General features: G+C 31.0%; 1 protein-coding gene across 1 annotated transcript in view; it reads left to right on the top strand.

Annotated features, from left to right (window-relative positions):
- LOC115881116 (carbonic anhydrase 6-like) overlaps nucleotides 1-22835 on the top strand; it is a 77083-nt gene that overhangs the window by 40230 nt on the left and 14018 nt on the right. Inside the window, exon 6 of the mRNA XM_030898498.1 lies at nucleotides 1529-1762. Within this exon, the coding sequence (XP_030754358.1) occupies nucleotides 1529-1762 (234 nt within the window). The remainder of the gene's footprint in view (nucleotides 1-1528; nucleotides 1763-22835) is intronic.

Here is a 22835-nt window from a genome sequence, read left to right as displayed (position 1 = left end):
ATTATAATTTTGAACCTGTGTTTGCAATTTGTATGATAGAAGGTTAAAAAATAACTGTCTGGCGCAACAATTTCGTTGTTACCCTCTATACAGGATGTTTCAAAAAACATGTGCCATCTCTCGTGGGGAGATTCTTCACGTAAAAATAAAATGTATTTTTCATATCAACATAGGTCCGATTCTGCTTTGTTTCTGTTTGTTCTTTGGCTACAGGGTGTTAAAATCTTATTTTTTTTCGATCTCTTTTACTTTTCTTCCATCGGTATTTAGCCCGATTTCAATGAAATTTTGTGGTTAAAAGTTACTATAAATGGGACATATTTTAATGCCACAAAAGTGTCGCCATATTCACCAGGGACGTGCATATGGGTTATCACTGGAATATTTCTCTAAGAAGAGCATGTACGCCACTGACTTTCTTTTCTCTTGTTAGAGAAATAGTTTAATGCCGATTAAAAATTGCCTCTTGATATTTTGTCGATTTCAGCCTCCTTAATGAGATAACGCAATTTTATTAATTTGCTTAAGACTAATTGTCTAGTTGCTATTGCAACCTTTAAAAAGGTTAATATCATTAACTTCAGAGCGGCAACAAGTCAGTTTTAAAAAAACTAATCAATTCTAAAAGGTCTTAAGTCAATTTTAAAATCAAAATGATTTAAGTCTTAAGTCAATTTCAATATAAAGTTCAAATGACTTAAGTTTTAAATCTTTGACTTAAGTCATTTTCTTTCAAGTCAAGTCATTTTTGTAAAGACTTTCTCTAATGACTTAAATATTTTCAAATCACAAGTCATTTTGAAAATGACTTAAGTTTTCTGCCAGCTTGCAGCTCTGATTAACTTGCGGAAGTTTTAAATAAGTACTCATTGATTCCTCATCAAAATATATAAAAAAAAGTTCCTAGAAACATAGATATGGAAATACATAGTTTTAAAATTACAGGATGTTAAAACTTTTTAAAATTACGTCTTTTGTAATTACCTTAAATTCCATTATTTTTTTATTTTACTTTGCTGTAGGTAATGATATTTATTAATAAATTAGATAAAATAAATAATTTATTAATTTTATTAATTGTGATTAATAAAATTGCTAGTATTGATAATTGTGATTAATAAAATTGCGTTTATCTCAACAAGAAAATCGAAATCGACAAAATATCAAGATACAACTTTTAATTGGCATTAAACGGCCTATACAATTTTGCTGTCAAAAGAAAAAAAGTCATTGGCGTACATATTTTTTTCGACACTTTTTTAGCATTAAAATATATTGCACTTATAGTAACTTTTACCCTCCAAATTTTATTGGAATCACTAAAAGCACTTGGAGGAAAATTATAATAAATCAAAAAAAATAAGACTTTAACCTCTTGTAGTTACGAAACAAAGCAGAATCGGGCCTATGTTGATATGATAAAGAAATCTTATTTTTACATGAGGAATCTCCCCACGAGAGATAGCACATACTTTTTTCAAACGCCCTGTATACTTAATATTAAATAAACTTAAGTCTAAAATTTCAGGAAACAAATTATACTGAGAGTGATAATTTTGAAGTTATTGCAGAAGCCGTAAAAGAAACATCTGGCCAATTATATACCAAAGTGAGGACAAGCACGCCAATAAACTTAAATGACTTTCTGCCCAGTAATCAAGATATATTTTTCTCTTACGAGGGATCACTTACGACGCCAAACTGCAGTGAATATGTTAACTGGATTGTATTCAAAGATACTTCTATTATAAAAAATACATATGTAAGTGAACTCGCGGCTAAACAAATTGATTTTTTTTTCTAAATGAATAATGCTGATTGAACATTCTAAAGTTTAAACTAGATATACAGGGTTGTTCACCACATACGAAACGATTAGATTTTTACAAATTGTAAGTTTTGGGTTCGCTGAAGGACTATTAGAGCTAGAATTTAAAAATATTTTTACCAGATACAGGGTGTTCCAAATAAATAAAAAATATCAAAGTTGTATTTTTATAAATGGAATACCCTGTATATTATTACATTTTTATTTTCTACGATTAAAATAAAGGTAAATTTGATTAAACCTTACCGTTTTTGAAATATTTTCAATTTTGTGAAATCGCAGTAAAAATTTTAAAGCTTCATTTCTCCAAGGGTTTTGAAGCTTTTAATACTAAATATTTACTGAAGTTTATTTATTGATCAGATTTATGTTGCAATAATAAACAAAATACTACCTTATACAGAGTGTCTAAAAAATTATATTAAATTATTACTAGCTTTAAACGGCAATAACTTGTTTAATTAAGTGGAACCCCCTGTATATTTACGAGAATCGGATGGACAATTTAATTGTTTATCAAATTTTATTATACCATTATTATATTATTATACCTATCTCTTCATTTTTTTTTGTAGAAAATGCATTTTCTTATAATTTAGACCTCATTTATTACGTCACATAAAATCGAGGGGTGAACACTTAGGGGATTTATGGTGTACACATGAGAGGATTTCCAGGGGATGTACCGTGGATGTAGTGGATGTACCGAGGATGTAGTGGATGTACCGAGGATGTACTAGAGGATGTAGGGGATGTACCTAGGATGTAAGGGATGTACCGAGGATGTACTAGAGGATGTAGGGGATGTACCGATGATTTACCGGGGATGTATTTCGAATTATTTGGGGCGTAATTTGCCGAATGCGATGTTTCAAGTCATCCAAATTTGTGGGTTGTCTTTTGAATACATTTTCCATAAGGTATCCTCTTCGGTATCCTCTTAAAAAAGGTTTTTTTCTAATATTTTTTTTTACTTTTTAATTTTTAAATGAGAATAACTCCAAAAAGCTTGGATTTGGGTATAGCACTTACATGGAAAATATTCAGAATTTTAAGAGCAATTCAAAAATGCAGAAAAATAATAATTATGTTGCCACGAGGGTTGCCATTAAAAGAAATTGTCTTGGACAAAGCATTTTTGAGACACCCTGTATAATATTCATTTTTTGCATAAGGAAAAAAATCCCGGAAAAATTAAAATAATTGATGTGGCCGAGCGATTTCCAAAAAAATGTGGTTCTCGAGATGTTGATATTTATTCAATATTTTACAACCACCCTGTACGAAATCAAATAGGATCGAATATCGATATTGAGAATATAGATAGATATAGATATTTCCGATATGAAGTATTCATAAAGAGATATAGCGGTATCTGTTATATCGATAGCTATATCGATATTTGTGGACGAATATATCGTTACTTGGTTTTCACGTATGTGAATTAGCTTGTGCACATCCGTTTTTCTCAATGAATTTATTAAATAAAGTTTGCACAAGCCGATTTTCACAAGCCGATTTACACAAATTTCATGGGAGTGAAAATGGACCTTTATTTGATATATCGATAAAAATATCGATACTCAAGGCCTTGTGGCTCACCCCTACTCATAACTTCAAAATATCTCGCAAAATGTATGTATAAGTCAGATATATAGACTTTAATCCATATCTCTAGTATAAGTTTATGCAAAACTGTGTTTGGCATGTGTGTTCATATCTTATTGCATAGTGCCGTAAGCGTTATGAATTAAAGGGAAGTGTGTGTAAATAATTATTATTGTACCCTCTATACGTCAAAAACGAAGTTCATAAATGCGAATGCCTTTAGCGTTGCCTATTTTTAGGTCTGTTTTATAAAGTAGATCCTCGGTAGCTACTAGATCTCATTTTTATTTGGGGTTCAAAACACGAGATTGATAACTTTGCACATAATATAGGGCTTTACGCATGACTAAGTTATTTTTTCCGCCGACATAAACTGCATAAACCGAGGCATAAACTGTTGTTATACAGGGTAAGTCTTAAATAAGTGCAAATATTTTCAGGGGGGTATATTTTGACCCCAGGAACACGTCTATGATGTTTTTTTTGCAAATAAAATATGTTAAAAATCGTGCATTTTCTTTTAAATTTCCCTGTATATTTTTCGAAAACTTTTTAGAACTGCCTGTTCACCGCTAATTTTCCCACGTTATAAATTCTTAATCTCTGATATTACCATAGTTACAGCTTTACTCTATGGTTACGGCACTAAAAGGGATGCAAATACAGAAAAAATTCAGGTGGCTATCAAAATTAAAAAAAATCAATTTTTTTTTAAATTTTCAAACTTAAATAACTCGGTTATTTTGGACTTATTTGAAAAATGGTAAAGAAAAAATATGTTTCTTTTATCGAGATCTACCAGCCCTGAAAATATTTGCACCTATTTAAGACTCACCCTGTATAATAAAAGTAACGGCGAATTGTTGTAGGCACAATAATAGCCGAGATTGTTACAGCTCTGGCAAGATTTGATATGGGTTGGCGCGCCTTAGTTCGATTCTCGATGACCCCATATAATTTTTTTAAATGGTTTTGATTTTTTTTTATCCTTTTGAATTCAACAAAAACTATATTACTAGCCAATAAATTGTACAGGTTTGAGAAATTTTGTGTAGTTATACATTTAATAAAGCTCGTAATAAAGTGGGAGATCGCTCTAACATAAATAACAATTCCGGTTTCGTCGTAAGTAAAGTAACCTTAATTTTGTTATTTTAAATAAAAAACACCCTGTAAATTTTTATATCCCTCTAGTAAATGTAAGTCGAAATGGTGCTTCATCTTTTTTTTATATATTTAATAGTTTCGGAGATAATAGCGTTCAAAATTTTAACTTCCTTTTTACCATTCAAATAAAATTTAAAAAAAATATATACAGTGTGTCCAAGATACGTATATCTCGAAAAGTATTTTAGATACGTAAAACGGTTCATCACGAAAATTATTCTAAATGTATGGCGTAAATATGAGAGGATTTACTGGGGATGTACCGAGGATGTACTAGAGGATGTAGGGGATGTACCGGGGATGTACCGAGGATGTAGTGGATGTACCGAGGATGTAGGGGATGTACTAGGGGATGTAAGAGGATGTAGGGGATGTACCGAGGATGTAGGGGATGTACCGAGCATGTACTGGAGGATGTAGGGGATGTACTAAGGATAGAGGATGTAGGTGTACACTTTTTGCCCTATGTGTTTACCCCTCGCATAAAATATCAATATACCCATCCATGGAATATTGACATTTTAGATTATTTTTAAAGATGTAACAAATTTTCAAAAAGTACAGATACTAATATTGCCGATATAGTTCGCTAGATTTATTAAAAGATAAAAAAATGTTTAAATATTTTTTGTTAAAGATGACCAATTAACATGAACCCAGTATTCAAACTACATTAATTGACTGTTTACGTTGATTAATAATAATTGCTCCAAATAGTAAAAAACTGATTTTTTTATGTGTATAAGACAGTGTGGTAAAAAGTAATAGGTATATATAATACTAACAATTGTAACTAATTATGAAGCTACTTGTTAAAGATAAGTAATAAATAGTTTTAAGTAGTTGAAATTCATAAATATATTTTGAACACCCTGTAGCATCTAACAAAAATATCTTTACATAGGTCTTTTTCTATATCTATATGAAATTCTGCTACCAAATTTTATTTGTCCAACTTCAGAAACAACGGCATCACTGACAATTTTTTATCACACTGCAACCTAACAGTTGGTTAAACAAATTTAAATATTACAAAAACTATTAATTTTAGGTATATAACATTATATATAAAGAAAGTTATGGAATTTTACGCAGAATCTAAAAATAAAATAAAACATAGGGTGTTCCATTTAAAAAAACATATATTATATTCGCCACACTTTTTTGAAGCACCCTGTACTCTATAATAATTTTAAAATGTGTATCTTAACCTTTTCTATAACTTTTACATTTAAAACTTTTTTGTTAACCTCGAAACAAATGAGATAATGGACTTTACTCTATCTTTGACTCACCCTGTACAGTTGGTAACATATGTACAAAAGTACCGTATGATCGAGAAAAAAACGGCGTCAGCGATGGCTATGAAAGCGATGGCTATGAAATGAAGATCGCTGTCATTTGATATGTAAATTTATATGGGAAATGTCATCGATCGTCATTTCCCAGCCAACTGGACGCCGTTTTTTCCGATCATACGGCATATATACCGTATCTGTACTTTTTGAAAATTTGTTACATCTTTAAAAAAAATCTAAAATGTCAATATTCCATATATAGTGATAAATGAGGTCTAAATTATAAAAAATGCATTTTCTACGAAAACTTGAAGAGATAGTTAAAAAATCGTATAATACAATTTGATTGAGAATTAAATTTTGCATCTGAATGATGCAAAATATACAGGGTGTTCCATTTAAATTAAACAAGTTATTGCCGTTTAAAACTATTAACGATACGTCTATGTCTTCTTGTAAGCCTATAGAATGTGGTGTCCCTCAGGGTTCAGTACTTGGCCCTATTTTATTTCTGGTGTTCATCAACGACATTGCAAATCTAGACATTAGCGGTAAAATCTGCCTCTTTGCGGACGATACTAGTTTCACTTGGAGCGGCCCAGATGTTACGGCACTATATGATACTATATCCAGTGACTTACGCACAATTAAATCTTGGTGCGATTCTAATCTCCTATGCCTCAACCTTTCAAAAACTAAAGTTTTGTCATATAAAAGTACTATACAACCCTTTGTACTTAATAACACCACTATTGACGTCGTGGACTCTGTGAGATTCTTAGGACTTGTTGTGGACAACTCTTTAAAATGGGACTTGCACATCGAAGCCTTATCAAAGAAACTAAGCTCTGCCTGTTTTGCGCTAAGATCAGTGTCTAAGGAACTTAACTCATCAACCTCTAGAATGGTCTATTATGCCCTTTTTGAGTCGCATCTTCGTTATGCCCTTCCATTCTGGGGTACTTGCTGCGCGACAAAATTTGATCGTATTTTCAAACTTCAAAAGAGAGCAGTTCGATACTTATTGGGACTAAACAGTAGAACTCACTGCCAGAATTTCTTTAAAAATTTCAAAATACTGACTCTTCCTTCCTTATTCATTTTTGAATCCGTTTGCTTAATCCGCAAGCACATATTCTCTATTCCGGAAAGGCCTTCTCACAACTATCCACTTAGGAATGCGGAGCACGATATTTATCTGCCAACCCCGAGCTCAGAACTAGTTAAGGGCTCAATACTGTACAATGCCAAGAAAATGTACAATCATTTGCCTTCGAATATCAAGTCACTTTCATTCTTTCCCGCATTTCGCAAAGCTCTGAAATCATACTTACTGGAGAGAGCCCTATATGCGGTAAACGACTTTTTTGTTGATGTTTAATCATGAACAATTTAGAATTTTAATTTTAATATTTTGATCATCTCACACACTGGTTAAAGGTCTAGTATTTAATATTTTATAACTCTTGATTTTATGTTATTATAACATGATTTTATCCATTTACAGTTTTCCTTTTGTAAAATTTTCTAGATACGCCTGTGTTCTGCAATGTCCATATATGTTTTATTGTAATTTTATGACGTAATTTTTTTTTGAATTGATTTGTATTGTATGAAATTTTTTGTATTATTTGTATATTTGTTTTGTGCGTTTTTTGTTTTGCTTTGTCGATGAAGCTGTTTTGGCTTTTGTACAATAAAGCGTTGTTTTTTTTTTTTTTTTTTTTTTATTAATTATTTAATATAAATTTTTAGACACTCTGTATGAGGTAGTATTATTTTTATTATTGCAACGTAATAACTGATTTATAAATAAACTTCAGTCAATATTTAGTATTAAAAACTCTGATACCCTTGGAGAAATGAAGCTTTAATATTGTTACTGCAATTTCACAAAATTGAAAATATTTCAAAAACGGTAAGGTTTAAGTATGATAAATCTCAATCAAATTTACCTTTATTTTAATCGTGCAAACTAAAAATGTAACAATATATAGTGTGTTCCATTTAAAAAAATACAACTATAATATTTTTTACTTATTTGGGACACTCTGTATCTTGTAAAATTATTTTTAAATTGTAGCACTAATAGCCCTTCAACGAACCCAAAACTTACAATTTGTAAAAATCTAATCGTTTAGCTACAATACTCCGTGTCGTATATAGTGAACAACCCTGTATATTCTCATAAGGTACACGATTTTTTATATACCGGTTTGTTAAAACTTTTTTAAAATCTCATTTAGATAAATATCTGATTTAGGTTAAGAATATTTCGAAATGTACTTTCTTTTTATAATACTTTTTGGTTTCTGAAACTTGCTGATTAAGTGAAAGCGTTTGCCAAACACACAAATTAGATAATTTTAAATAGAACCAACCACCTATACATATATTTTATGCATATATTTTGGACTCTTGTGGACTAGAGAGTCGGTTTAATGGGGAAAGAATTGCAGTTTTGTTAGGACAAACATATACGCCTTTCGGATTTTTGAAAAAGGTTATGGCTTACTAGATATTTGGAAAAAAAAGAAATTTCGGCTATTTTAAAAATGCTCCATAATTCCATTATAATCTCTTTAGACAAAAAGTTTCCACATAAAAGTTGTAGAGAATCATATCCTTAATGAGACTGTGTTCTCCATGTGTCCCTTGTGGTAACTGCACGGTATGATATTCGACTAATTAAAATTCTTTATTCTTAAGTGCTCTATTCTTATTCTTAGACCTCCGGCAGACGCGTGCTTTAGAATACCGCATTTATATTTTTTAAGTATTCTGTAATTTAAAATATTTTTGTTGTCAAATTTAGCATGATAAACACTAACAAGCAACATTTTTACTACATATTTAAGTAAATTGTAAGGGTAATAGTTATTAACGCATAAAAAACTTAAACGTATTATAAAAAAGGAACCGGACGAAAAATGTTTAGTAATCAAAATAAAAAAATATATAACTGCCAACCCACAAAAAGTAAATCATACCGAACATATTATAATAAAATAAACCAAACAGAACCTTTTAAATATTCCAAAAAATATATCCACTGGAGGATGGTAGAACTGTAGTTTTTGCGAGAAATTTGTTGCATTAGTTGCAAAAACTAGTAGTTTTATGGGTTTCACATACATGGCAGAGACCAACTCGCTTCTTATGGTACCTTTACCTTTGGAACAAATTTAGCGAGGAAAACTTGGAAATCTCTTTCCGGCATTACTACAGGTTATAAACATATTTAATATATTATTATAAACGCAATCGAAAAAATTTATTAACAATTTAAAATTACACTAAATAAAAAGAAAATAATATGATAACTATTTTAGTTACATAACCTGGCGCGCAGCGGCAGGGAGTACCGCAACTTCTAAGCACTAATAAGCACAACGTACATGATTATGGCAAACGCATGGCGATAGAGTTATCTCATTGGCTGATGCCAAATAACAGTACATATTGCTATACAGGCGCCAAAAAAATGTACATTCTGCCACAGAGTTTTTCTTCGCCAAATAACAGTACGCATTGCTCTGCATATCTCAAACGGATGTACATTTTACCATCTCGGCTCCCGCGCTTTTGTTTTTGCTGTCATTATGTCGTTTATGGAAACACGGCCTGTTGAGTTGGTTGGTGGATCTTTATTGATCTTTATTATGATTAATTATTTTATTGATAATATTGGCAAACATAAACCAAGTTTATTTACTAACCCCCAAGTTTTAAGCATAAAAAGAAAGAAGTTACTCTGGGAATATAGCGATAGTACAACAATTTACGCAAATTTACGCAAATTTACGCAATCTAGAAGAATGTGATATATGGATCATGGATGGAAATACATTTATGCGTTTTTCACAAATCACCCTGTATTTAATAAGCTAAAAGAAATTTGGCAACACTGTACCTTGAATGGGCATGAAAAAGGCAACTTTTCTCTGATTTAACCGACCTTGTAGCACTTACCGTTTCAGAGATAGCAATAGTGGTATTACTTAAAACGGACACACCAGTGCCGGTTTAAACAACTTTTCCTCCTGGTGCTAACAGTAAAGAGCGCCCCATCCCCTATTAACTTATAAAAACAAAATATTGTTTCTATATTTATACCTAAAAATTGTCTTAAGAAAATCAAAAATTCAAACTTATGATGTTTTTTATTTTACAAAATAATAAACAGTAAAAGTGTCAAACTAATAAAGTGTTAATTAAGTTTTAACTAATACTGAAGAATAATACTGCTGATTAAAATAAAAATAGTAACATGTTTGGTAATTCCTAAATAAAAACAAAAAATTAACGCATAAAGAAGAAACATAATACATAAAAACATATAAAAGTGTAAAAATAGACAAAACTAATAAAAATAAACTATGTAATCATATTATATTGTTTATTTTCATTAGTTTTGTCTATTTTTAACATAAACAAAATAACAAAAAGTTAGCCAATACTGAAAAATAATAGGTACTGCAAATGCCCATCTGCACAACCATTTTGCCTACAGAATTTGATAAAGTTTGAAATTCCGATTTTTTAATACCTGTAGCTTGAAAAAGGTTGAATTTTTCAAAGAATCAAAAAAATTATAAATATACAGGGTGTTTCATTTAAAAAAAGTTCTCTTTCTGTGCTACTACTTCTTTGACACACCCTGTATATTGGTAAATATTTTAAGAATATGCAGCTTTACTACATCTACAGTTTGAGGTATACAGAAGTGGGGTTAAAATATGGAACATATTTATTTAAAAAATCAGGTACTAATTTTCTAAAAATTGCTCGGACACGACCATTATAATTTTTTCTGGCGCATTTTTTACACTAAAAATAAAATACGCAGGGGGCTTCAAAAAGTAGATATGGATATGACAAGAATTTTTTTTAATGGGTCACTCTGTATTTTGTATTCTAAAATAAAAGATCTTTCTCTTCTGATTTCAAAAATAGTTACCATACAAGTTAATTTTAGCGCAATTTTAATTTAAGGTTGTGATAAAATACCCTAAAATACCTTAAAATACGAAATATTATAATATTAATGAGGAAGTTATAGCAACTTATTAGCTTAAAAATTAAGGTAATAATTAAGTAATATTAAGTCAATAACCTTATTCCCTTTTTTAAGTTAAGTTGCAATGTTGACTATCTCATTAATATTTCGTATTTTTAGGGTATTTTATCATTTAACTTAAAATTGCGCTAAAATGGCTGAATCAAATATCAACTTGTATGGTATTCTTGAAATCAGAAAAGAAATATATTTAATTCTAGATTACAATATACACTAGGGTTACCCATTAAAAAATATATAAATATCTTGTCAAATCTACTTCTTGAAGCCCCCTATATATTTTCTTTTTAGTGCAAAAAATTCACAGTCCTTTACAAAGATGCAACCGGGGGGCATTGAAAATGATGAATAAAAACGTAAAAATATGATTAGTGTTAATATGAGTGTATTACATACATATGTTTAAATAACGAACTTAACAAAAAACAACAGATTTAAACATTCACTGAAAAAGTAGTAATGTTAACATTAATCTAAAAAGAAGTTTTTAGAAGTTTGATAAAAAAAATATTCTCGGAGAAAACTTACTTTATCGTTCGAAAACCCTGTACATATCTAGCGAGCCACTTATCTGATTTTTTCAAAAATTGATAGGTTTTAGTTCTGAGTTACCGCGAATCCGCTCATCGCGAATACCAACGAATCCGTCGTAAGTTCGTAATTCCGTCTCAGCATTTTCAATTTAGTTGAAATACATACCTGTCTTTAAAATCCGTCAAAAGCTAAAGGCTGGTAAAAAAATTCCTCAGAAAAGCTTGCGAAAACAAGCAAATTCAAAATTACTCGCTGGAAAAACTGTACATAACATGAGAGGTGCTAAAGGATTTAGCATTAAGACAAAAATTTTATTGGTTAAGCGCCATATTTTAAATATATTTTATTATGGAATCATCTATTATTGTTCATAATTGTTGAGACGATTTTTTTTTATTTTATGAATAAAACTCAGTCCATACCAATGACTTTTAATGAAAAATAATCCACATAGCAATAAAGAAAAATCAGTTTCCAAAATAAAACAAATGGAATTTTTTTAGTTTCTGAAACAAAATTAAGATTTAAATTTTTAATGGCCAAAAAGCAAAAACAAAAAGAAAATTGACAATTTTAATCTTCCTTGTTGCCATCTCTAGCCCTTGGACACACTGTATATTTTATGTATTTTACAGAAAGAAATATGTACTGTTTGACCAGCGGATCTGAAGCTACGGAAGGAATGCGAGAAAAAAAAATCGATATTGCCACGTTTATCTATAAAATTGCAAAATTGCCAGACATGAACTATAAATTTCATATATTTTTATTATATATAATGTGTTTAGCATATATTCTGACGCATATTACTAAGGAATTTTAACGTAGTTCATATTGTTCGATATGTTTTATTTAATAACTTATTTCTTTCATTCTGTATAATCTGTTTATTATGGAAGGTGAAGATTTTCCAACGATATCATTAGCAAACCGGCATGGCCGCCTATTCATTGAACATGATTGGCGAGAGTACGTCACAGGATTTTTTACCACGCGGTTGCCATGGCTTTTACGCCTTTCCTATTCGCTATCTTTATCCCCAACTTCACGGTCTCTTCTGAAAAGAGTAGAAATATTGAATACTATTGAAATATCCAGTGGCGGCGTCATTCTTTTGATCATTATTACTTTCTTTCATTATTTTATACTGGTTATCCTAAATTTTATTCCTATATTTTTCGTATATTTAATAGTTAAGTTGTGTTTTATTGTTATGTTATCTTGTTATAATGTTTTTCGTTCGTAGTTTTTAATTATTAATATTAAGTTTGATCGTATATTTGTGTTTTAAAATGAATAAATTTGTTAAGGGTGAGACGCTACATAGCCAGACAAGAGAAATAATAGCTAATTTATATAGGTAAGTAGAATAATAGAATAATATATGTAATTATTAGAATATAAAAAATTAAATTAAAATTAAATATTGGCTAAAATGAAAAGCACGCATTTTACCTAAATATTTTAGCTAAACTAAAATATATATAAATAAACGTGGATGAAATCTCAATTGGTTTATTTCCGTGTATTCATAATAGGGTTTGCGACGAAGACGCTTCAGAGAGTTCGCTTAAGTTGCCGCTTAAACGTAAACTTGAGCGGATGTCTCTTTATACCGGAGTTAGCGCATCGGCTATAAAAAAATTCACACAGAAGATAAAAAAAGGCTGGAAACTAACCCCGATAAAATGATATCCAGCCCTGGAAAGAAACGACCACGCGAGACTGCTGTTGAAAAGCTCGACGACTTTGATTTCCAAGTGGTCAGGTATTTGATAAATAGATTATATCTCGAATTCAAAGTCATCCCCACAATTAGAAAGCTTTTGCAAAAATTGCAGGAAGAATCGAATTTTCCTTTGGTAGGGAAACGCTTAGGGGGTTATTAAAATCAAATGGATTTTTTTGGCGTAAATGTCAAAATAACAGATAAATATTAATGGAGCGGCCCATTATATTGCAGATATATATATACGCAAAATTCGCAAATATCGCCAAGTATTATCTATTTGGATGAAACATGGGTAGACAATGACCTAACCTTTAAAAAGTGCTGGCGGAGCGATACCATATCTGGTGTAATAGGCAATATTGGATTTACTGGTGAGTAAATTTTTTTTTTGTTTGCGCTTCCGAAATTAACTATTTTCAAGATTGTTTTTTTGCTGGAAATAGTTATATCTAAAATTATGTATATGTATTATAGAAAAAAATATAGTTAGTACAGATATATAAATAAATATACCTCAAGACTAAGTCTTGATTATCTGCTGATCATGCTAACATGGTTAGCGAAACGTGCGTCCAGTGTGCAAAAGTGTTTTGGTGTATTGTGCTGTGTAAGACCAAAGGTTCCAACCCCCAGCTGAAATTATTTCTTCTATTAAATCTATTAACAACACATAATAATAAAATGATTCAAAATATTTAAGGGAGCTTAATAAAAGCTTTTAGTGTGTTTATCTGCTAACTCAACAGTAACGATTCAAACAGCATAAAGTTTTTTGAAAAAAATTATTAATCTGAATATTATATTTATGATACTCATTATTTTCATAAAACACCGTACGCCCATGCCTATTTTATGAATGAAATTGGGCGTGTTTTGTTTACAACTGCGTTCCCCTGCCGATACCCCGTAGCTTCAGATCCGTTGGTCACACTATATGGCCATCACAGCTCATTTAAAAAGAGAACCAACATTGCACATGCACACGCACATGCAAAATCACACGGTAGTGGACACTAGTAACTAAAAAAAATATGTTTAATATTTAATATTTAAATATGTTTACTAAAAAAAATTCTGTTAATAAATGTGCTTAGTTTTTGTAGTATTTGTAGTGCATTATACTCTTAAATATTTAAAAAAACATTCTCATGCAGTTTTACTTTTATGCCATAATGTATACGGCGATGACGCGAGTCTGACAATAAGTAGTGTTAACTGACAAACACATGCATTTTTAATTCACTAGCAAAATGTACATGACTGTGACCCCCAGCAATGGCAGAACGTACTGTTAACTGTCAGCAACCAATCAGAAAGCGTAGATACGGACCGTTTGCCATAATCATGTACGTTGTGCTTATATGCTGCCGGGTTTACGATAGAATTGCTACTGAACCAAAATCGCTGGATACGCAACTACTACGACCGAGGGTGTCAAATATTCATAAATAAGAATAATTTATGGCACCACCGCTCTACGTCCAATGGATACTTTGTTTTAACAAAATTAGTAAAATTGCAGTACAAAATTTCGGACGCGCCCACGCGAGGGTTAAGTGTATTCTAAGCTTATATTTAAGTTAGTACTTAGTAATCGACATGATAGATTATTCTTTTATAATTACCGTGCCGTGCGAGCACCAAGGCATTATTATTATTACAGAAATAAAGATGTCTAATATTTATACTAACAATTTATAACAAAATTGTCGAATCGCTGCGCTGCTTCCATAGAAACTAAGTAAAATAATTGACTTTTTTACATAAGATTCTCGATAAGATCTCACACCTTTTGGTAGTAGAAGAGTTGCGTTGCATGACACTTTTTTACATTCTATGTTTTTGACGGGATAGGATTTTGTGGAGCATTTGAGCTGGAACATTGAGCATTAATGGGCCATGATGAAATTAAAAACTGGAAGAACAGAGGCTTATTTAACCCTCCAGCGGGCGCGTTTAGAATTTTGTACCGCAATTTTATTAATTTCGTTAAAACAAAATATCCATTGGGCGTATTGCAGTGGTGCAATTAATGATTCTTATTTAGGGACATTTGACACTCTGGGTCGTAGTAGTTGCGTATTCAGCGATTTTGGTTCAGTAACAATTCTGTCGTAAAAAAAATTATGTAAGTAAAATAGTTATCATATTATTTAATTACAATAATGTCCGCCTATAACGAACCCGCTTATTGCGAACTTTCGTTTATAACGAACCAAATCTATAGGTACGAACTTCGGTATTACTAAACGTGTGTTAATTTTTTCGCAAATAACGAACCCTTTTATAACGAACTTTTGGGATAAAACGAACCTTAAATTTTGATATGATCGTAAGATTTTTCTTTTATAACGAACCTAAAACGGTATTTTACCGCTCATGCTACCTAATACCAGTTCCAAACTACAACCTATGGATCAGGGTATCATCCATAGCTTAAAGAGCCATTATCGTCGACTTCTTCTTTCGAAAATGGTACATTTTATTGATAGTGAGGGTGAAAATTTTTTTATCGACCTCTTGAATGGAATAAACTTCATTCATATGGTATGGCAGAGGATATCAAAACAAACAATTTTTAATTGCTTTCAAAACGATAGTTTCCTAAAAGTGGAAACTGATTTGTGTTCAGAGAATGACTTGACAGTAGCCGAATGGCTGAAAAAAGTTATACAAGAAGATGATAACAATATTCTATACAATCTTTCTTGTTCTGAAAATGAGTTTAATGAATTTGTCGATATTGATGATAATCGTGTAAGTGTCGAATACTTGGATGATGATACCATTGTCGCTGCTGTGTTTTCTTCAGTTTATATTGATGATGATGAGGAGGCGGAAGATGAAGAACCTGTGAGTACAGAATTGAGACCAGTTCCGACCACATCACAGGCACTTCAACATATTAATAACATGGAAAACAAATTTCTTGTAGAATAGGTATATAATAAAATTGTATAAGAATTCTTGCCACTTGACTGCTGATATAGAAATTTAATTCCACGCTGTGTTTGTCATAATGTGGATCAACCTGCTCTCACTACCGGTTTCGGAGCCCTACTCCATCATCAGGTGAGCTTGGACAGATTCACAAAATTACAACCACAGCGCAGAGTAGTTAATTCCGATTTTCGGAAAGTATCGGTGAGATATTAAGTCCCGAACGGGAGATAGATGCCTAACAGGAGATAGATACCATTGCATGCAGGTTACCAATACCACATCTCTTTTATATTTATCAGCATTAATCGTTTATTGCGAACTTTGCTTATAACGAACCGTTTTCGCCGTTCCCATGAGGTTCGTTATAACCGAACGTTACTGTATTTTGTTTTATTTGGTGGATGGTAAAAGGCTTTTTTTCAGGCAAGCCAAATTATAAAATGAAAAACAAATTTCTTGTTTTCTGTGTTTGTCATAATGTGGATCAACCTGCTCTCACTACCGGTTTCGGAGCCCTACTCCATCATCAGGTGAGCTTGGGCAGATCCACAAAATGACAACCACAGCGCAGAGTAGTTAATTTCGACTTGTCGGAAAGTATCGGTGAGATATTAAGTCCCGAACGGGAGATAGATGCCTAACGGGAGATAGATACCATGGCACGCAGGTTACCAATACCACATCTTTTATATTTATCAGCATTAATCGTTTATTGCGAATTTTGCTTATAAAGAACCGTTTTCGCCGGTCCCATGAGGTTCGTGATAACCGAACATTACTGTATTTTGTTTTATTTGGTGTAATTTTAAAGCGTTAATTAGTTTTTTCGCTTGCGTTTATAATAATCTATTAAATATAAGTTAGTAATGATAATAACCTGTAGTAATGACGGTGGCTCTTCCCGTCATTACATATGAATTTTAATACAAACTCTTCCCAGAAATTTCCAAGTTTCCCTCGCTAAATATGCTCCAGAGGTATATAAATGTACCAGTTAAAGACAATAAGAAGCGAGTTGTTCCCTTCCATTATGTGAAACCCATAAAATTACTAGTTTTTGCAACTAATGCAACAAATTTGTTCGCAAAAACTGCAGTGATAGACTAGTCAATTGTATTACCGGTAGATATCTACCTATAGAATAAGATTAAACATTTACATGATAGTTTTATCTTTTTCCAGTGGTTATTTTTTTGAATATTTAAAAGGTTCTGTTTTGTTTATTTTATTATGATATGTTCAGTATGATTTACTTTTGAGGGTTGACAGTTATATTTTTTTTTATTTTGAATACTAAAAATGTTTCGTTCGGTTCCTTTTTTTATAATACGTTTAAGTTTTTTTATGTGTTAATAACTATTACCCTTACAATTTACTTAAATATGTATTAAAAATGTTGCTTGTTACTGTTTATCATGCTAATTTTGACAACAAAAATATTTTAAATTACAGAATACTTAAAAAATATAAATGCAGAATTCTAAAGCACGCGTCTGCCGGAGGGTTAAGAATAAGAATAGAGCATTTAAGAATAAAGTAGTTTAATTAGTCGAATACCATACCGTGCAGTTACCACAAGGGACACATGGAGAACACTGTCTCATTAAGGATGTATCCAATCGCAATTGAAACTGCGACTGCGATTTTAATATTTACCAAACCAAATTATTCGTAAAAAAATGCTGTTTCTAAAAATGCCAATGAGCCATCCTCGTTCCATTTGAAAAAATTGAGATATGATTAAAAATACGATCTGGGCATCTTTTAACTGGCCAGGACAAAACGCGAAAAACAATAGACGATCACATCTCTTTTTCCAAGGCATTTTGATTACAATTTGTATTTTTAACATAGTCATGACATTCTAGATAGGAATAAAATACGATTTTTTAAACGGAAATGTCAAAAGTTGCCATATGATATGCCATTCTATTCAAAGTATCATTTTCTATCAAGTAAAGTAAAGAAATACTGAGGGTGTCATTTAAAAATCAAAAATTGTTGTCATTTCCGGTGAAAAAGGAAGTGACTAAAAACAATTATTGAATACGTCAATCAATCCTAATTTAAAAAAAATAGTTATAGGGGTGACCCACTTTTGAGAAACACCCGGTATATTATGATCGTGGCCGTAGAAAAATAATACCTTCTCTATAAATAAATAATGTCAGAGAAAAAATGTAATCGCAGTTTACTATAAAATGCTTCAATAGGCCACAAAATTACATTCGCAACAAAGTCGTAAATCGCAGGTATAGTAATAGCCGGAGATCTGGCGACATATTTAGAGAACATATTTTAGGCAAGTTAGAATAACAAAAAAAATAAAGTTTAATAACTTGTGAACCCAGAATCCTGTCGAACCCAGAAAGTCTGGCTGGGGGGTTGGGGGTATTTCGCTACTGCGCAACCCATAACATTTGCAAAAAAATAAATCCAAAAAACATTCTTTAGGCAACTTGAAATTTGTTTATTCTTAAATTTTAGCATCTATTTAACCTAGAAATAAGGGTGCCACACTTTTTTTTCGGGTTTAAACTGTAACCAGACCATTCAAAATATGTTTAATTATTATACCTGGAAAACATACTTTAGGCATTCTAAAATTTTTACAGCGTGTTTATTAGATGATATTAAAAAAATGTGTTAATTGCCAGACGAATTCAATGGGATTTAATACTTGCCAGACGCGAATAAATTTTTTAAATGAGCGCGACAATAAAGTCTTTATGAGTATCTATAAGCGCGAGAAAGATAGTTTATTGAGACCCGTCGGCAGCCGATGCGGCTGACGTAACAGTATTTTGGAGTATGTACTTCAAATTTTCATAAAAAAACATTTTTTTTCGGTTTCATTTCAATTATTTGCAGGCTTTTAATTCAGAGATTACTTTGTTGGAATTAAGTTACCATGTGCAAATATGTATTTATAAATTAAATATTGACGTGCATAGTGTAAATAGTTTAGAATAATTACTGCAAATAAATATTTTAGTAACTACTAATTTCGCTACTAACTACAAAAACCACAATGGATAAAAAACATTTAAGTTGTGTAGTTTGTAAAAAAGTAACTAGTGACAAAGTTATTGTTTTTGATGAAGGCAGACTACAAAAATGCAAAGAATTTTTAAAAGTGCGCCAACAACATGGTTTAAAATTTAAAGAAGTGGTTTTACCAGAAAACGTAGTCCCGACAAAAGGGTACCATGTACAGAGTGGGTCAAATTCGACGCTTTTAAATGGAAACACCCTTTCCTATAGGAGATAGACAAAAACTAATATCGGTGTCTGGAGCTCAATTTTTGTCAAAAACATGATGGTGAAAACCGCATATCGATATGTGTTACCGTTTAGGAGTTACGGGGTGTTTTTCAAAAATATGAATTTTTAATAAATCGCTGTAACTTTTTTGCTATGGAAAATTTCGTATTTTTAAAACATTTCCAAAGCATCTTTTTACGTAGAATTTAATGGTTTAAGTATAATTTTTTTAAAATTAATAATTTAAGAATTATTAACAGAATATTTGATTTTTTATATGGGACACCCTGTATATTTTTAATTTATTGAAAAGAACTTAAAATTACCTTTCCAAAAATATAACACACTTGATATTTTGCTCGATTCCTCTTCGAGATATAGAGTATATAAAAATTCGCCCGCTTTAAATAAGTAGGCTTTGAACGACACCGGCCGTAATGCAAAAAAATTCTAGCTGTGAGCATCAATTAAAACGAAAATAATATTTGCTATGAGAGATGCAGAATTTTATTACAATTTAAAATATATTTAACCAACATCAACACATTTAAACTATATCTAATAACAATAAAAATAAATAGCAAACCAAGACATGAGATTTTGCTACAGGTGTTCGACATATCGACCGTCTTCTGTTATTGACAGACGGGGCAGTTTTTGAACATTTCTCGCGGAATTCATTAACTCAGTGGGGGTGAAAGATACCCTCTCATAACTGCTAAGTATTTCTAATTCTTGTCTAGATTATACGGAAGAAAGAACCTTTATTCTTCCGCAAATATATCCATAGGATTAGATCCATGGGCACTAAGGCGGCCTCGATGACCAACGACTAGGATCTTGGTTAGCTATTCAATTATTCTTGAAATTGGCTGCAAAAATTTGCTGATAACTTCAGCGTTCAGAGGCGGTGCGTCGTCTTGCTGGAAAAATGTGTTTTCGAGTTCCATTAAGGGCATATCATCAATAAGGGGTCCAAAGCCTACTAGTTAAAAGTGGCGAACTTTTAAAAATTCTGTATTTCGAAGGGGATTGTAACAAAATATCAAGTGTGCTATATTTTTGAAAAGGTAATTTTAAATTCTTTTCAGTTAAATAAAAATATAGAGGGTGTCCCAAATAAAAAATCAATTTTTCTGTTGATAACTCTTAAATTATTAATTTTAAAAAAATTATACTTAAACCATTAAATTCTACGTAAAATGTCTTCATAGAAATACAAAATTTTCCATAGTAAAAAAGTTACAGCGATTTGTTAAAAATGCACATTTTTGAAAAACACCCCGTAACTCCGAAACGGTAACAGATATTGATGTGCGGTTTTCACCATAATGTTTTGGATGAAAATTGAGCTACAGACACCGATATTAGTTTTCGTCTATCTTCTATAGAAAAGGCTGTTTCCATTTAAATGCGTCGAATTTGACCCACCCTGTACAGTGCTAAAAAAATAAGTATTCTGGAATTTTATTAAAGTACCTACCATTGTTAATCTTTCTAAATAGATTCAAAAGTAAGTAAAAGTGCTTTACTTTTATGCTTATGCGTTAAAATGACTTTTTTATATTGCCAATCAGGTCGCAAAAATTAATAATAATATAATATGTCACAAAAGTATAATAATAATTATACTTTTGTGACGTTTGAAAAAAATATATTTTAACATTGAAAATGTTTCTGTTCCTATATAAGGGAGCCCAAATCGAATTAAAATGCTACATTTGCCACACCATGACGTCATATATACAAGGGTATAGGAAATCTAGGCGCAGCGGCGGCAGTCGGCCAGCGCGCGCAAAAACCATTACATCGCTAATTGTTTATTGATATATCTTTATTAGTTTAAATGCAAAAAATATGGGGTTTGCTTTGATACCTTGTCAAGACATAAGCGAAACTTTTAAATTGTTTCTTTTTTTCATTTAGGCCTTCGTTTTTCGTTAAATGAAAGTTATATTAAAAAAAAATCTCTATTTTTAAACCAAATTTTCGCATGATTGAAATGATTATTCATGTTTAAAGTTTTTTTTTGGTCATAAGCGCTAATGGAAATGTTTTTTTGTAAATAATTATAAAAAATTACTCCCTACGAAGACTTTATTCTGTACTGGATCAAAAAATAAGTATTTGTTTTCTCTATACGGTGGTATTAATATATCGATTTTTGATGATAGTGCCTTTTTACCCTGTTTAATTTTGTACTACTTTCGGAATAAGGGTCCCCATATCATGTACTGTGATGTACTGTACTTCCATCCCTGAAAAATTCAGCTTGTGACACCGAAGTGAGAGGTAACGTCAAAATAAGCTTTAATCTACCTACATCATCATAGGTAGGTGTAGGTACTCTAGGTAAATTCTACCTAGACAGTAGCTGAACTAGCTGACAGTAGTAATTAATTTGTTATCCGATAAGTAGTTGTCATTATATAAGTTTAATCGTCTTATACCTCCTATAACGGTAGGTTTTGGATTTTTCCTGATTGGTTTGTTAAACAAAAATATACTGGGCATATAAATGTCTGTTACAGGTTAATTCGTTAAAGAAATATGTTACACACATATTATTTTAATAATAATAGTATAATAGTAATGGCTATATTATGTTATAACACATTATTGAATTAACAATTGAAAACAGTATTGAATGTACTTATTTTAACCAATGCATTGTTTTGTTTTTTTAATCTCACAAATAAGAAATATTTTATAGTTTTTATTATAAAAAACAGTGATTATACAATTTATTTACACCCCTTACACTGTTTTCTGTAAGGGGTGTAACCAGGAGTATATTTCGTAACCTTTTACGATATAAGAGGGCACAAAGTGTTTTATTACTTAATGCTTAAAATTTAATAATATATTTGTACATAAAATAAAATAGACTAGAAAGTCAATTAATTAATATTGACGTAATTACTAAATAAGTACAAGATTTTTTTTCTAATTATTTTAGTGTATTTTTAGTCACCGAATTATAAAGGAGAGATATCCAACCATTGCATTATTTTACTCACAAATAAATGTTTTATGGTTTTTATTATAAAACAACGATTAATTTATTATACACCCCTTAACCCAAACACTCCAAGGAGGATATTTCGTGACCCCGTATTTAAAGTGGACAAGGTTTATTAGTCAATGTTTTAATTACCCAGCGTCTTTAATAAAAATCTAATGTAATTTTTCATAGAAATGATCTGACATGAAAAGCAAATTTTATCAAAAAACTTTTTGATTATCTACAAGGAGTAAACCGCTGACAAATGTCTGTATACTAATGCCAAAGTAATGCCAAAAATACAAATTAAATACCAAAATTTCTCATATAATGCCCCACTAATGCCAAGCTGATTCCAATATAATACCACTAATACC

The sequence above is a fragment of the Sitophilus oryzae genome, unplaced genomic scaffold, assembly GCF_002938485.1.
Source record: "Sitophilus oryzae breed Bouriz unplaced genomic scaffold, Soryzae_2.0 scaffold_169_pilon_pilon, whole genome shotgun sequence".
Lineage (NCBI taxonomy): Eukaryota > Metazoa > Arthropoda > Insecta > Coleoptera > Curculionidae > Sitophilus > Sitophilus oryzae.
Note: the sequence above shows the minus strand (reverse complement) of the source record. Positions and strands in the feature narration are given on the sequence as shown.